Source organism: Pavona decussata, unplaced genomic scaffold (genome assembly GCF_977016875.1).
Source record: "Pavona decussata unplaced genomic scaffold, jaPavDecu1.1 SCAFFOLD_19, whole genome shotgun sequence".
Taxonomy (NCBI): domain Eukaryota; kingdom Metazoa; phylum Cnidaria; class Anthozoa; order Scleractinia; family Agariciidae; genus Pavona; species Pavona decussata.
The window spans coordinates 3,045,001-3,062,129 of NW_028145442.1; the positions used below are offsets into that span (position 1 = coordinate 3,045,001).

General features: G+C 37.9%; 1 protein-coding gene and 1 pseudogene across 1 annotated transcript in view; one reads left to right on the forward strand and one right to left on the reverse strand.

The window, feature by feature from the left end:
- Positions 1 to 13,018, forward strand: part of LOC146487083 (CYFIP-related Rac1 interactor B-like) — a 22,208-nt gene extending 9,190 nt beyond the window's left edge. The window contains exons 8-13 of the mRNA XM_085092041.1: positions 3,239 to 3,361; positions 3,647 to 3,726; positions 7,467 to 7,524; positions 8,338 to 8,406; positions 9,530 to 9,600; positions 10,281 to 13,018. Of these exons, the coding sequence (XP_084948167.1) occupies positions 3,239 to 3,361; positions 3,647 to 3,726; positions 7,467 to 7,524; positions 8,338 to 8,406; positions 9,530 to 9,600; positions 10,281 to 10,344 (465 nt within the window). The 3' untranslated portion in view covers positions 10,345 to 13,018. The remainder of the gene's footprint in view (positions 1 to 3,238; positions 3,362 to 3,646; positions 3,727 to 7,466; positions 7,525 to 8,337; positions 8,407 to 9,529; positions 9,601 to 10,280) is intronic.
- LOC146487084 (uncharacterized) lies at positions 4,251 to 5,611 on the reverse strand (annotated as a pseudogene).
- Positions 13,019 to 17,129: the final 4,111 nt, after the last annotated feature.

Below are 17,129 nucleotides of genomic sequence, written 5' to 3' on the forward strand. Positions count from 1 at the left end.
GGGATTTGAAAGAGACCAACTTTCCATTGTCCCGACCAGGATATCGCACCATGATATGCAAATATCCCTTACAGTGTTTTGATCGACGGCACAAATTTATGTCCGGTCACCCCTCCCCTCACCAAAAAAAACAACAGCAAAAAATAAATAAATAAATAAATAAATAAATAAACAGAAAGAATGCCAAAATTTGGGCAGGTATTAGGTACTGAATGTGAAAATTTATCGGCTTGAAGAGGACTTATTTATTTCTGGAGGAGAGGTGAGTCAAGAATTCCAACTTCGTAACTTCTGATGTGTACGCTAATGCCCCAGATCAGCGACGCATCTTACATGCAGGCCATCCTTAACATCCAATAAGCAACGAATTAAAAACAAACAAACAAACAAACCCAGGAAACATGGGCGGCTTATGTGGTTGCGTAAAACGACTAGTGAAGCGCTTTTATTTTGTCCTGTTTATTCACCACTGTAAAACAGTCATAAAAGCGGATCAAAAGTCGTCCTTTTATCCCCCTATCAATGATATATTGTACCAAAAATATGTTAAGAAGAGATAATGCCATTGCGACAATTAGCCGAAGCTACAAAAACAAACAAACAAAAAGCGCGTATATCGCATTTAAACCTACATCCGGTCAGCAGTTTTGCTACTCGCATTTCCGGTCTACATACGTTTGGTCGTAAACAGGTCGTAAACAACGATTTCTTCGCTTCTCAACCATGCACCACGGAATGTACGGCTCGATTTAGCCAAAGACGTTATTCAGAATCGTCGCAGACATGCATTTGCTCAGCTGTGATCTTGATGCATCTATTTAACTTCCTGGATGGATTGTATTGATGAATTATTTCGATAATCGACACACGACTGTGTTTGACCTGTTCGACTGTTCTTTATTCGGGTTAATGCATCATCATCTTTGCTCTAAAAGTAGGTGGTCGGCGAGGCTAGGCAGTTAGATTTGTCCTTTCCGCTAGAGTCTGTGCAAGATTTGGTCGAGAAAATGGAGCGAGCGAACTGAGGAGAGACCCATCCTATACGACAAAAGCATCCTGAAGAAATTCCCAAAAGTTGCAAGGTAGGCTTTGTTTTAATTTATATTTCATCAAATTCGTTGGCCAAAACCTAATCAATCAAATGTAGATAACAGATAAGATGAATGAAAAAACCTCTGAAGCTGATATTCTCTATCTAAAGCCTGTTTGAACCAAATACTGGAGACCTCAACATTTCCAATTTTGCAATTTTTTGCAACTTGCCTCGGATGTCTTCAACACCCATGGCCAGAATATAATTTTCCCCAAATAGATTTTATAATATTTATAAACTTCAATATCTATGTAAGCCCTGCTGCTAATTTGGTTTATGTGGAAAGAGTACTTTCGGAGAAATAACGAATATGGTTGTGCTTGTTTTTCCTTCTTCTCAAAATGGCTGACAGGCAACATAGTAATACGACCAAGGTCTTCTTGATTATAGAACACAAAATACTCTAACAGCAAATTTTATAAACTGGGAGAGTGGTTCTACCATCTGTATGAATTTTATTTGAATTGGTTCACATGTACTCGAGAACCAGACTGGTTTATTTTTACTATTTGAGAGTGAATTTTTCGGTCAAAACATAGACCTCAGGCCGACGTGATCAAGTGCAGTTTCCATGGCAACGACGCACCTGCCGATCCAAATATGGCTGTTTCTGCTTATCCCTCCAGGTAACCTACCCCCACACAAAAAATGAAGGAGGGTTAAAAATTTTCATTTCCAACTTTGCTTCACTTTCCTGGAGAATTGCTCTTAAAAATTATCTATAAATATATGACAAATATTATAAAAACCGTAAACTACTAATAATTAGGATTATTGCTAATAATCAAAACTGTTCGCCATAATAAAAGTTTTTTTAAACCTATTTGTCTTACAAATCGGTAGTTTAAAATATCTCTGGCTACGGGTGCAATAAGTAGACTCATTGTGGGGCGGCAGCAGATCATGGAGCTTGTGGCTTTGGTCCCTTACAATATGGTCAAAAAGAGCATTGCTCAAGGCCTTCCTTCTCTGGTACAGTGACGTGATGTCCAGAGCTACTAGGGCCTCAGCATAGGATAGGTCGGGTTGTATTATCCGCAACAGGCACTTTTGCAACCTTTCCTTTTCATTAGACAGATATTACGGCAAAGAATGCTGAGGATATTAAGTGTTTAAAGTTTTCCAGAGTAGAAGAATTTGTAGAAAAGGAGTGGGGAAGATTATTCCATTGCGATATTGTTCTTGGGTAGAAAGAGATATGGTTAGAGGCAGGGGTTGTTGATAGTGGAATGAAACTATCATGGTGAGAATCAGGCTTTTAGCCAGGATTTTGAAAGTGGGAGTCCAACTTTTAAAGGCCCACATAGGGTTAGGGGGGTCTGGGGGCATGCTCCCCCAGAAAATTTTGAAAAATTGAAGCCTCATAGACCTGATTTCCGCGATTCTGACAGCTGTAAACATCTTTCAATTTACCTATTAAACTGCTGTTTTTCCTTGATAATTTTACTAAGCTATCCTTTCTTCAAGTTTGATTCATTTGATCAAAACAGAAAGGAAACTCGCTAAAAAGTGTTAATATAGAAGAAAAATACAACAGCAACACTAAAACAACTCTTGAGAGCAAAAAGGAATGTACGTTTTATTAATTTATAGACAATGTTTTGTTACATTAAGCACAGAAGATCGTAAATGGCCGCCCAGAACAGGCCGTCGAAAATCTCCCATTTCTGAGAAGTGGCCGTCCTTTGGAGGGCCGCCTGGATAAAAGCCTGGTGAGAATGCCTGGTTCTGTGCTTTGTTGCTGTCATTCTTGACAACTGTGGGTTCTTTTCACCCACCAAACAGCAAGATTGTTACAGGTGTGAAACTGGGGGGCAGGGATGGTGCAGTGGTGAGAGCACTCACCTCCCATCAGTGTGGCCCGGGTTTGATTCCCGGACTCGGCATCATGTATGTGGTTTGAGTTTGTTGTTGTTCTCATCCTTGCACCAAGAGGTTTTTCTGCGGGTACTCCTTTTTTCCCCTCTCCTCAAAAACCTACACTTCTAAATTCCAATTTGATCTGGAAAGTGTCACCAACTAGTGCTCTGTGCTAAATACATTGACACTTGAGTAAAGTGATTTATTTATTTTATTTATGGATACAACATGTCTCTTAAACTATAACGACAGCCCTCCAACATGCTAATTTGTTTTGTTTGGCAGGATGAGGACAGTGAAGGAATTCAAGTTTCAAATGAAATGGCCAACAGGATGTCTTTATTTTACGCATACCCCACCCCACTCTTAAAAATCCTTAGTGATGCCACGTCAAAGTTTGTAACAGAGGTATGAAGTAATTGATGTCTTTTACTGTCCCCACCCTCTCCCCGATGGGATGCTAGAATCTTGAACAAAAGTATTGAGAAACTTTAATTGTGGTCATAAGTGGAGTGCAAGTAAAGGAAAAACTAAAGGAACTAGACGTGATTTTTTTCTTTTTCCTGGCTGTTTTTCCCTTAAGACACTGTAAACTTTGCAGAAATAATAATCTATTTATTCTTCCAGTCATTCTGTTTTTCTTGTTTGTACAATCTGCAGTTGTCATAATAAAGTTACTTTTCTTTCTTTCAGAACAAAAGTCTTCCAATAGAAAATACAACAGATTGTCTTAGCACATTAGCAAATCTATGTAGAGCGATGCTAGAAAATCCGTGAGTAGCTTTTTTTTGTCATTACCTTGGTATTGTTATAAGCTTTAAAATTTAAGTCCTAACTGATAAAAGCCATTTTAACAGATGACCCTTGAAGCCCCAACAGTGATTGGTATCAAAGGACTTGATGTTTAAACAAATTTTCCCAATTACAGTGGGTTTCAAATAACTTTTGATGATCAGATTCTGAAATTTGTGCGGTACTTGTGAAGTTGGCGGCGGACTTCGCAATTTGGTAACGAAGTTGCCAATCAATAAATGCGAACTTCAAAACAAAATTTGAAACTTCATATCGAACGAACTTTAGCCCAGCCTAAAGTTCATTTGGTTTTGATGAATCCCTTTATTCGGCAAGGATAAAGATGGTTTGAGTACAATCACGTCTGGAATGTCCAGGAACATTGCACTACATCAGGTGATCTTGATAAAAGCCTTGGCTTCTTAGCCTGCGTTGCAGCCGGACTTCATGTCACTCAAGACCTATAGAGAATTCGATATAGTCTGTCTGTGAAACAGCTCCAAAAAGCTTGTTCTGGTATCCCGCCTGTTTGCAGGGATATCTGTAACCATTTCTGATTGGCTTAATTTCTAATGCGCTCTCTGATTGGATATTTCCCTCTTGAGCAATATCACACAATATTGTACAAAGCTAAAAATAAAATTTGTACAAGTTGCAGTACAAAGCAATTTATTTGCATATCAAAATGTCAAAGAGGTTATGCCTGATTCGTCGGTTTTTTGTTATTTATGCTGTCGTGTTATAGAAAAAAGTCGCGAAAGAGTTTTGCTTGTTATGGGATGGATACAATTCGAAACAGCCTGTGCATGAAAAATATGCTAAAAGCAGAGTGGATTATATTTTAAGCTTACAATTAAGAGTTTTATGAGTAAAACGCCACATTTCAGCTTCATCAACAGGTTGCAAATTTATATAGCTACATACCATTGTGTAATACAGTGAGTTTCGTCGATAACGACTCCGATCAACATCTTTTTGAAGCTTTCACAATCAAAAATGCTTCTCCAAGATTCAGTGGAGACCAAACACTCAGGACAGCCATAGACGAGCACGAAATTACCATTCAGGACCTGTTGCATGAACCCCTTGTCCTCTTCGTCTGTGATAGCAATCGCTGGAATTCCAATATCATTTAGTTGACGAACCTTTTCTTCCATAAGAGCTTGCAACGGTTATATTACTACAATGACACTGGAACCACGAGGCCATTCGAGAAGAGCGTCCGCCGCAATTGGAAGACATTGGAATATTAAAGATTTGCCATAGCCAGTCAGCAAATTCACAAAAATATTTTTACCCAACAGAAATTCCCGAAGCGAATTTTCTTTTTTGGGCAGAAGATTAGATATTTCGAACTGCTCTTTCACGGCTCTAAACGCAGGTTCCCAACTTTCTTCAGAAATGACTGTCATTTTCTTTTGATTCACAACGCTAAAACATTTCAAAAGGCTCTATCGATCAATCCAAGGGAAAACTCGGGAAAGGACAACAAGTACAAATCGTATTTTTAGCATCGCGGTTGGATACCAGAGTATTGCGTGTTGCTCAAGAAGGAACGACCAATCATAGAAAGCGTTAGAAATTAAGCCAATCCAAAATGGTTACAGATATCTCTGCACACCGGTGGGATACCAGGCGCATTTACCATTTGCACAAAAAATGCGGTTGGAATGGAACACTTCATATGATACGGTTTTTCCAGTTTAAGCGGTTTGGCTGGCCCGAGTCCCCTGTGGCTCATGAAAAACAATAAAACAAAATGGCGGCACAGTTGCTGAGCATGATTCGGCTACAATTCTACACCTCCAAGAGTTTGGCCCCTCAAAATTAAGGATAGTTAAAATTGATTATTTACTTACCTCTGCAGTCATGATTCAGATACTCAGTAGATGTGAAAAATATTGCTTCACAAAGAGTGCATCGCCATGCTGTAGTCGCCATTTTGAATTACAACTGAAGAGCGGGCGAAAATGGACCGGGCCGACCATGATTTTGACAAATGGTACGGAATTTTCAGTCATTTCGGTCGGAATGGGAAAAGAGGAATACATCTGAGTATTTCCATCTTTTCTGGAAACATTCCAGTGGAATGGCCTGAACCATTTGAACTTCCAACCGAAAATTCCGGTTTTTGTTGTCAAATGGTAAATGGCCCACAACAAGCTTTTTCTAGCCGTTTCGCAGACGGACTATATCAGGGATTGTATAGACTGTCTGCGATGCAGGCTATGGCTTCTCTGCAGATAAATACATACCTTTGTGGCCAGATGTTTATTAATGTACATGTAGGTTCAGTTGGCCACATACGCTCCACTGAGAGAAGTTGAAACTGGACCTGTCTTGTAAACTTAAATGATAAAATTAAACTAATTTGATTTTAGTGAAAATACAGCGGAGAAAAACTTGATTCGTTGTTATTGATGAAAAGAAGAAACAAATTTTGCTTTGAGTCAGTCAGGCGTGTAGTGGCGCCAACATGTCTGCAAGCCAAGCCAAGTCGTCTTCAATTTTTTTATTTAGAGAAAGTTCTAGTTTTCTCGTACGTGTACTCAAACACTAAAAGAGGTCGAAGCATAGCTTTTGTAGGTCAACGAATATGTTTGCTTTTATAAGTTATGTCAAAGGCTTTTGTCTTCTGTGCTTTTGCACGTTGATGCTATTTTTGGCGTGAGCTTTAAGACGCATGGTGGATTCCTTTCATCCAGCATATTTATCTTGATCTTTTTGAAATAAAATCTACATCCCCGAATGAGAAATGTTGTTCCGCAGGGGAGAAAAACTAATGTAGAGTTCCTAAACAGGCAGGGAATTTATTTCAGTGCAAGAAGAACACAAAGTTCCAGCACACTAAATTCAAAATGGAACTTCGCAAACATTAATCTCAAACCGTAATTACAACAGGTTCAGTAATGAAACTAAAAATGATTTGCCTTCAGTGGTTAGAAGATCAAATCGTTAGATCCCTTCTCAAGTTTGTAGCTGACAAGCGCCATCCAGTTTTCTAAGTCTGTCATTGAGATTTCCTGTTTCTATCCCACCCAATTTGCAAGCTTTCTTCCACGTGAAGTTCCCAACTTCGTTTCGAAGTTGGCACATTGATTGGGAACCTCGTTATCAAATTGTCAAGTCCGACCCCAACTTCGAAAGTTCCAAACAAACTTTGGAACCTGATCAACAAAAGTTATTTGAAATTCACTGTAATACCATAAGAAGTATGTAGAGCAGTGAGTAGAATAGACATATTGATATTGAAGCTTGTACATGTTCTGTGCAGCTTGGAATAGTCCAAGAAACTCGGATTTCTTGACGGTGGTGCCTGCTAAAACAAAAATATCTTTAAACAGTTTATCACTATTCAGGAAAAGCAGATCTTTGCAAGGGTAATTGGAATCCCAAAAGAAAATTATTGGTTGACTACATAATTATTTTTCAGTTAAGTTTCAGTTTGGGAATGCTTTGTGTTTTAAGGTTTTGTGGATACTTAATATTATTATCTCTGAAAAATGCGTGGTTACCCCCAATTTTCTTTTTGGATTGCAACAACCCTTGCTACAATCTGCTTTTCCAGCATACATGTAGTGATAAATTGTGCAAAAAATACCTCTGTATTAGGAGGTACTGTCCTTAAGATTAGAAATCCGTGAAGTCTTTGAATTCAGTTGACAACTTTTGATCTGGAACTTCCACAGACATTTTTCAGTAAATGTTTCATTATTTTCAGGGAGTTCCCTGCAAGAATTGCAAACCAAGAAACATATCTCTTTTGTCTTCGAGTAATGGTAAGGTGGATCTAGTCATTTCGAGTGAAATTTTCCTCCCAGCTGTTAATAAGCTTGTGATTACAGGAACGTTATTCTAAATGTTTATCTCACTAATGTCTAATGAACTGCCCACCTTGGACACAGCTAACTTTCCACATTTCTTGTTTTTTTTTTTTTTTTTTTTAAATCTATTTTTAATTATTGTTCTGTTTTTACATGTTTTTTTAATGGGAATTGTTTCACTGTTTACAATGAGTGAATTTACACATTTCATGCTAACTTTTAGAGACCAAAGTAAAGAAAGAGGAATGTGGAAGTATCATTTCAATAAATAAGATTACTGCACCTTTCAATAACATACAGACCCTGAACTTCAACCCCAGTTAACGATTTGCGCATTTTACTGCCATCAATCACAATTTCGGCGACAACTGACTGATCACTAAAATACAGTAACCGAGAAAGTGGATCAAAATCCACCAATCACAGGGCACAAACATGACCTTTTGACCCTGGGAAGCCAAACATTTTTGGTTTCTAAAAGGTCCGCTGCAGTGATTGACGGCAGTGAAAAGTGTAACGGTTGGACCGTTGAATTTTGAATTTCAGAGTGCACATGTTATTGAAAGGTGCAGTAAAAGGAAGAAGGAGAGAAAGAAACAAAACAATACAAAAACAAAAAGGAGTTCCACATTTCTATTGCAATACAGCTGACTTGAATTTTGTTTTTAACATGCAGAGCCAAAAAGGTATTTTAGTAATAGCTGTTAAAGTGTGAAAAATTTTGAACCACAACAGTTATTGTAATGGCAGAAGCTTTTCTTTTTTCAGGTTGGTCTTATAATTCTCTACGATCACGTACATCCTGTAGGAGCATTTGTTAAAAACTCAAGTATAGATGTAAGTACAATCAGCGAAATTATTTAACAGAAGTCATGGTAGCCTTGTGCCTGACCAATGTTGTGTTGTGTTTTAAAGATTCAGCAACAAACGTGTAAATGGTGATCATTATTACTTACAGACATGTTATGATAACCCAGTAACCTGTGTTCACTCCCCCCTCCCCTCCCCCCTCTTTTCCTTCACCTGGAGTAAAGGGCATGAAACAACCTTATTTCTCACAGATAAAGCATAGGTGGGTAGCTCATTAATCTGCTGTCACTCCCCGTCACCTCCTCCTCTCTTTTTCTTCCCCGGAAAGAAGGGTGCAATACAATCATTTCTCACAAACAAATATTGAGTGATAGCTCACTAAACTCTGGAGAGACGGGCACGATTATTGATACAACATGGTGCACCTTCTCAACAACCAAAAATTTCCTTATAGGACCTACACATATTTTTTTTCAAATGTTGCTTAGTGTGATATGTTTCCCGCAACTTGTATTGCGGTACCACAATTCACTTCTCTTTGGCTGTTGCAAGACAAGTTTTGCAAAACATTGTCAAATGTGATCAGCAATCGATTAATTAATCAACTTGTTGATCACAATACCAAATAGTTGTTGTTCGGGCTAGCCTCCTTAAACCTGTTGTTAAGGACGGTGATATTTTTGCATGGATTAAGCTATGCGAAGAAAGCAGAACTGAACAAGTGCCCTTGTATCCAAAAAGAAAATTTGGGGTAACCATGCATTTTTCAGAGATAAGAAAGCTTCAATTTGAAAAAAAAAAAAAAAAAAGAGCCATACATTACTTTGTATTTTATTGGTTTTTTTTAGAATTATCGTTGCTTAATTGTCTCTAAAAAATGCTTGGTTACCCCCAATATTATTTTCTTTCTGAATTTCAATAGCCCTTTCTAAGGTCAGCTTTGCCCACATAGTCATAAACCACACAAAAATACTTCTTTATTAGTAGGCACTGTCCTTAAAACTCCACTGTAGATCCTAATTCTGGCTGACACCGGTTGACACGTTACTTCAAGTTCTGAATCCACCACTGATCTGAAAGCAATGGAAAAGTTTCAGATCTGAGCATGATCTGCAAATAATACTGTTAACTGTTGTGTTTGATCTTGCAGATTAAAGCGTCAATAAAAGTGTTAAAAGATCAACCTCAAGGTTCAGTAGATGGTCTTCTTAATGCGTTAAGGTGAGCACACCATCAACTGGTGGTTAGAGACGCGGACCCGTAATCTGGAGGTCCCAGGTTAGAGTCCCCTCTCTGATCACTAGTTTGGATTTGTTTCGGGGTAGTCCTCTGTTCGAATCCTCGGCCACACTTTGTAAATAGCCAACTGGTAAGCCTCCCTGCCCGTCAAGGGATTTTTAAAGAGTTTCTGTTCTGTTTGAAATATTTGTTTGATTACACGGCCCAACAAGCTTCTATCTTTTAATCTAACCATGTATAAATAAATTTACTAAGTTACATTTACTTTAAACTGTTCTGCTGCAATTTGTTGGGTTGATTAATAATATTGCCCCTACATGTTAATGTGCTTACATTGGTATTGCCTAATTTTCTGCGCTTATCTTTTCAATCTTTCCCCATTAGGTTGCCATAAATTTATTGACCTATTCTTATTTATTTGGTGCAGCACTTTTTTGTGAAAAAATTTCATGTTTCAGTTATTAAGGTAGAAAAGTTTTAAATCAGGAATGATGATAAACTGTGTTCCAGAAAAGGAAAATAACACGTCTTTTGAGCAAGTTTTTTTTCCAATACAACCTGCCCCTCATACTTAAAATTATTGGTTGGGGAGTCAGCCAACGTTGATACAAGTATTTAAGGATGTTGAAAGTAAATGTTAATTGCCTCCTCTCCCTTTACAGGTATAGCACAAAGCACTTAAACGACGAAACAACACCGAAGAACATCAAAGGTCTTCTTGTTTGAGAAAGCTTTGGGTTCTTTGTGTGATTCTGAAAACTTCAGGAGTGAAGTGATTCAAACGTGATGGAAAAATTATTCTAGAAGGCATTCACATGGTCTAACATTTGATGAATATGCTTTGAGGGCAACTCTGTATGTTTCTCTCCTTTAAGTTTCCAGCACAAACTGAACATAAGAAACAAACTTGTTATCGCCTCAGTATATTGTAGTTGCCTTCACTTCTTATTCTTAATTATTGCTTCATGTATAAGTAACCAAAAAAAAACACCCAACTGTCATTTTGATTTGCTATGATGTAAGTCAATTTGGCAGAGGTGGCTTACCAGAATAGATAGTAAAATCCTTAGATATCATGGTCGTTGTAGATTCTGAATGCTGAGGCTAGAAAAACTCTTGCAGTCCTAATGTTTTGGTCTTTCCGTAAGTAACACAGCACAATCTAGTGGTTTTGTTTTGGTTGTGTGGTATTGTGTCGGTCTTGTTTTAGAGTTGTCTTCTGTATTCTGCGTACTTTGTTTTCCGTCATTCACACCCCAGTACTCACAGAAAAACGTCACTGGATTCACAAGCGAGATTCATAACTTAGGCAAGCCAATGCTTGTTTCATTGTTTATATTGCAAATTTGTGTAAAAATAATACGTCCGGATGTCAAAATAATTTGAAAAAAATTTACTTCAGGATAAGTAATAGCTTTTATTTGACTATTTTTTTTTCTTCAATTTTTCCAGTTTTAAAGGTTAGGGTGCAAGGTTAAAACTGCTAAAAAGAAAATGCAGTTCCGGGATTTTCTTTAGAATGAACACTATAGGGATATATTCTAAGTAAATGGAAGTGGTCTGAACCAAAACGGATCCTGGTGTTATCATCCGTTTGTTTTTAGTCAATATCCATCCTCATGAGCCAATGTGTTTCTATACTCTGTCAATTTTTTTTCTATAAAAACAAACCATTAATAGTATGATTTTTGTATTATAATATGAAGTGCTGTCTTCAAGGTCCATCCACCTCCTTCACTCTAGTTGCTGACCATCATTATAACTATGCCCACGTTTCTGTTATTTGTTGATAACTGGTCACCCACAGCTGACTTGTGCCAGACATTCTTGTTTTTTGGTATTTTGGTTGAGAACAGACTGGAGATGAGTACAGTAAGGCATACAGGGTGTAAGAGACACAACTAGTCCTGCTTCACTCACGTCCAAACTCTTTCAATCCCAAATCAAAGAAATCATGAAATTAGCCACTTGGTACAAGTCAAACCCCTCAAAAGCAATTCTGGTGCATACTTGTAGGGGCATACTTGAACATAGACAGACAGACACCTTTATTTAGTTATAAAGCTCAGGGTAGTTCCTTCCGGAGCTTAAAAGCACCCTGCTATCAATAGGAGCCCTGAACAAAATACTAAATTTCTGTGAATGGCCATCCATTCAATTATCTTTGCCCTCGTAAACCAATCCACTCCCCCCTCTTCCCTCCCCTCTCTCCTTCTTCCATCACATCCATATGACTGGACTGTGTGACTAGAGTTGGTCTCTTTAAAATGTTAAAGAACAGTGCAGCAAGGCACACAGGGTACGTAAGAGACACAATTAGTCCCGCGTCACTCACATCCAAACTCTTTCAATCCCAAATCAAAGAAATACGCAGAATCATGAAAATTAGCCACTTGGTACAAGTCAAACCCCTCAAAAGCAATTCTGGTGTAATGTAGGGGCAGGCATACTTGAACAAAAAAATATTAATACTTAATTGCCTTGAATGGCCATCCATTCAATTATCTAAGTTGCCCTTATCAAATAATCACCTCCCCCCCCCCCCCCACACCTCCTTTTTCCATCACATCCGTAGGAGTGGACCGTGTGACTAGAGTTGGTCTCTTAAAATGTTAAAGAACCCCAAAACGGCAACTTTAAGCCTTGTTCAGTTCCTTTTTATAATCTATTAAAATAAGATTTCAACTTCCTTTAGGAATTTCCAGCCTTAAATGTCAGCTCTATTGGAGTTATTTAATATTTACTTCCAGCTGTTATTCAAGGAAACGTTTTACCGTACTATTCTGTTAAAAAAATATGCCCACCACCCTTCCCCTCCCCCCTCCCTCTTATTAGGGCCCCCTTGAATGAGTGTGTTGATATAAGAGCCTCCCATTTTAAAGCGCCCCTGTATGTAATATGTAAAAATTCATCAACTGAGTAAGCTGCTTTTTCCTATTGCTCTGCAATAGAAGGTACATTCTTACTGTGTTGGTTTCTGGAACTCCCAGATGTTTGTGTCAAAAATAAATTCCTTTGCATGGGTGGTCAATTCAATCTTTTCTGTAGCCTTTCAACTAAGCAAAGCATTCAATTTACAAGTTATACTGAGTTTAATGAATGCCTTTTTGTACAGAATGCCAAGATTTTTCACCATTAGATTCAAGATTTTACATCTAGGTAGCATCTAAGAAAACCAGTATGAATATTAATTATTTAGAATATGAATTAGTACGCTTTTAAATTGTTTTAAGAACTGAATTTTGTATGAAGTATATTTTGTTCAACATTTCCCCTGTCAAATAAGTACACCTTTAATTTAGTTTTGTATCCTTCTAGAGAAATCAAAATTTAATTTAGAACAGTAGAAAGTTGTTCCCGTATGTAAAACTGTGTGAACTAAAATGGAAAATATTGTTTATTTTTGCTTCGTCAATTTGCCTTAAATAGAGGAAACACTGCTATTTTAATTAGCGTTGTCGGAGCTAACGCGACAAGACCAAAAGGTAGTGGGGATAGCTTTAATGAGGGAATTTAATCGGTTTTCAATTGAATGTCGTAAAACCAAAACCAAAGTTATTACTCTGGCCAATCACAACAGGTGCAAACAGCGCAATGAACCAATCAGAATTGAAAGCAAATGCATGTAACCGGCGCCAAGCGCGGGAAAACACGTGCAAGCGAGGCGTGATTGGTTTTGGTTTTACATCTTATTTGTTGAGAAAGTGGCGCGAGTTTTGTCAACTAATCACAGAGCGTAGTAATGCAAAACCAAAACAAAAACGCAATTAATTTCGACACAATTGAAAACCGCTCTCATGCTGTAATTGTCAGTGATTTGAAGTGAATCAGCAATTGGGTGTCCTGTGGAAAAGATATAACCCAATCCATGTTTAATAAAAGACGCGAAGAAACTCCTTTCTATCTGACAGAATAATGCAAATTAAAGGGAGGTAAAATTGTCTTACACTATTTTTAAGTCACGAATAATATAAATTGAACACGCAAACGCAGAGTCTAAAACCCGTTCAATTTTAATACCGTATGACTTGATTTGCCTGTCGTTTTAGATGAAAAAAATGTACCGGCGTTTAGATAACGGCGTAATTCGTAATTACTTTGGTCTGTACATACGAGCATTTCTTGAAGCCAAATAGTTTGTCAGTATGCATCATATTGACCTGATGACTTAACGGCTACCTTTGAGTCGGAATATATACCTCCATGTCCATGGTATATATTCCGACCCAAAGGTAGCCGTTACGTCATTGGGCTAGTGGCTACCTTACGGTCGGTAGATTAAGTTTGCATCCAAAGGCAGCCGTTAAAGGGGTAGTATCATGGGAGATCGATGGGAGATATCATGATTTTTGGCCAAAATTCACTAAATTTAAACTTTGAACACTGTTTTAATTAATTTGTCAATTGCCAATTTAAAGAAATATTAGTAGTGATTCTAAGACGAAAGGTTGAACCAAAATATAAAACAACCAGCGATTTTTAGTGCGTTACAACAGCGAAATTTGAAAACGTCCGCCAGACGTTTTCAAATTTGAACCCCTCTCTATCTTGGTCATCTGCCGGCGAAAATATCCGTGGATAGTGGATGGTTTCTTTGCATTCTGATAGTCTTTTAATGGAATTTTGTCATTATATCTTGGCTGCTATCAACCGAATAACGTCTTTCCAATTTTCAATGTGTTACTAAAAATAGCATGATACTGTCCCTTTAAGTAACTGGGATAACGGCTACCCCAAGAACGGTAAATATACAAATTAATTCATTCTCAGACGAGGAAACCCGCTAACAAAAGCTTACATATATAGACAAATTAAATCACGAGTTTTGTCACTATCATAACTGCCATTTGTTGTGCGTATTACAAAAAGCCGCGCGCAACAAAATCTCATTTTGCAGAAAGTAGACTTCGTTTCTAGTTTCTGCAACATGAATAAGCTGAACCCGCAACACCCTAATACTGGGGTCCATAAAAGCAATTTGCTGGTACCCCTTCCCTACCCCCTTCTCATTTTGGTTTTTGTGTGTTTCACTATCCAGGATCGGAGGGTTACTCTGGAACAAGAGGTTTACTTTCTTTTGGAGGTTTGTTTGAGGAGAAAAAACAAATGAAACTTCCGGAAACGTCGGCGTAAATTTGGTTGGAAAAAGAAGGCAAGAGAAGAATGGAATGGAAATCAGGACTGGATCAGTTTAAAAAAATTAACAAAGCTAATGCAAAAACCTCAGTTGTTCTGACAACAAACAACAACAACAATTTATTGGAAAAAAACAACAGAATGAATGGTTTGTCCCGCAAATAGTTACAAAACTAATCGAGACGGAACAAGACGAATACAGGAATACTTTATAGAGTATCTCTTCTGTGACAGGCGGCCATTGTAATTAATTTTCGCGCGGTTTGACTAACGTGAGGATTGGGACTAAGTTTACATCGTAAACCACTCGGCTCTTGGTCGGAAATTGCCGAAGATTTCCGAAACTTACAACTTTATTCCATTTCTCGCGATAGACAACCGAAGCTAAATTACTCAAAATGGCCGACGTTCTCAGAATCAACAAGAATAGACACGAATAACAACAGACAATCAATGTTTTCCTATACTTTTTTTTTCATAGTTTCCTTCAAGCGGAGGCCTCTTTTCCGTTGTATTCGCTGAATTGACAGTTCAGCAATCTAGCGAATACAACGGAAAAGAGGCCTCTGCTAGCAACCCCCAGTGGCCCAACCTATCATGCCTATTGTAGCTTTGTAGCTATTCCGGTCCAATGATTGATTTCTTTTGCGTCATGATCAGAGATTTATGCCAGCATAACTGGAAAAATCCTGCAGCTGTTTCCGTGTTGCCTGTTCAAACAGCGTGAACTGAATAGGCGAAACTGAAAACCGGATGTTGTCCCAGACGCGTCAGGCATGTCACGAGAGTAACTTTCGAAACTATACTAAGTGGCAAGATACCCTTACGTCGCTTAATTAAAGAACAACGAAACCGAAAGAGGAAGATATCATTATACAGTGAAAACAATAACAGATATGTACTTAGCGCTATTTTCACTTAACTTTTCTTTGCTGGATGATTGCCGATTTATACGGGGGGAGGGGGGGTTGATTTGGCTCGAAACGTCAACATTGTAAGACCAATTGAGGTCACGTATTTTCTTGGTTTACAGCGGAGAAACTGCAACTGAAGAGCAGCAAGGTTTTACACACAAGATAATTTGAACCTTCTTTCAGTTGCTTGAAAGAACTTCCTGTTGCGTTAGACAGTCAATGAAACTGAGCTTTTGAAAACATCCCGTTATTATAAGCACTTTCGGTGAAAGGGAAATTTCATTAACAAAGAATGGAAGCAGATTCATGAGTTTCACTTGCCGTCTGAAAGTATTCTTTAATTTGTTTGACATTTACTTACCGTTTTGTTTTGCTTGTAGCCTGGCGTATCAGATTTTTTCAATTTCGAAACTGACTTAGAGAACATTCAAACACCAAATGAATGGAAAATGAAGCATTAGCAAGATAAGATTGTTGAAAGCGAAAACGTTAATCTGTTTATTTATTATTTTTTTTATCTTTTATTCATAATAATACACAAATTACAATATAGGTACATTAGATACAAGTAACTACTACGCCGTGACGTACGAAGCGATCCGGTTCGAAGACACTTATAAATAACTCTTGCACTTTAGTTGCACGTCTCGGAGGGAAAGATCAGTAAGGCTAGTATAGTAAACCATCTTCGTACCTTTTTTCCGGCGTGAACAACGTCAGCAGCAGAGTGAATTTTCTCAAAAAAGGAGACGATTAATATGGGGTAATCGAAAGTCGAGAGGTTTTTTGGCGATCAGTATTTCAAACTAGCTTCAAAACGTACCAGGTCTAATCATAATTAAAAACTGCGACTTAGCCTTCAAATTGCAATTGCTATAAATACCTTTTTTTTTTCGTTAGAAACGTTTGTGAGTGAAATGAGTTACCCGGCGACAAACGTTGTAAAAGCCGACAACCTCACTCAGTTCAAAAAGTCGTTCTTGTGTATTTTATACTTTTCTAACTTCTTGCTTGTAATAATTTTATTAAAGCAGTTTTCAATTGAGTGTCGAAAATAATTACGCGTTTGCTTTGGTTTTGCGTTACTAAACTCTGTGATTGGCTGACAAAACTCGCGCCACTTTCTCAACCAATGAGAAGGAAGCAAAACCAAAACCAATTGTGACTTGGTTGCACGCGTTTTCCCGCGCTTGGCGCTGGTTACATGTATTTGCTTTGAATTCTGATTGGTTTATTGCGCTGTTTAGGTCTGTTGTAATTGGCCAGAGTAATTAGTTTGGTTTTGGTTTTACGACACTCAATTGAAAACCGCTCTATTATTTTTAACTCTTTAAATAAACGCGTGTTTGTATGTATTGATCACAAACTCGTATTCAAAGATAATCCATTGACGTCATCAGATCAGTGACCGCGGTCCGCTTACACAATCACTTAGGACCAAGGGGCTAAACAATCAAAACT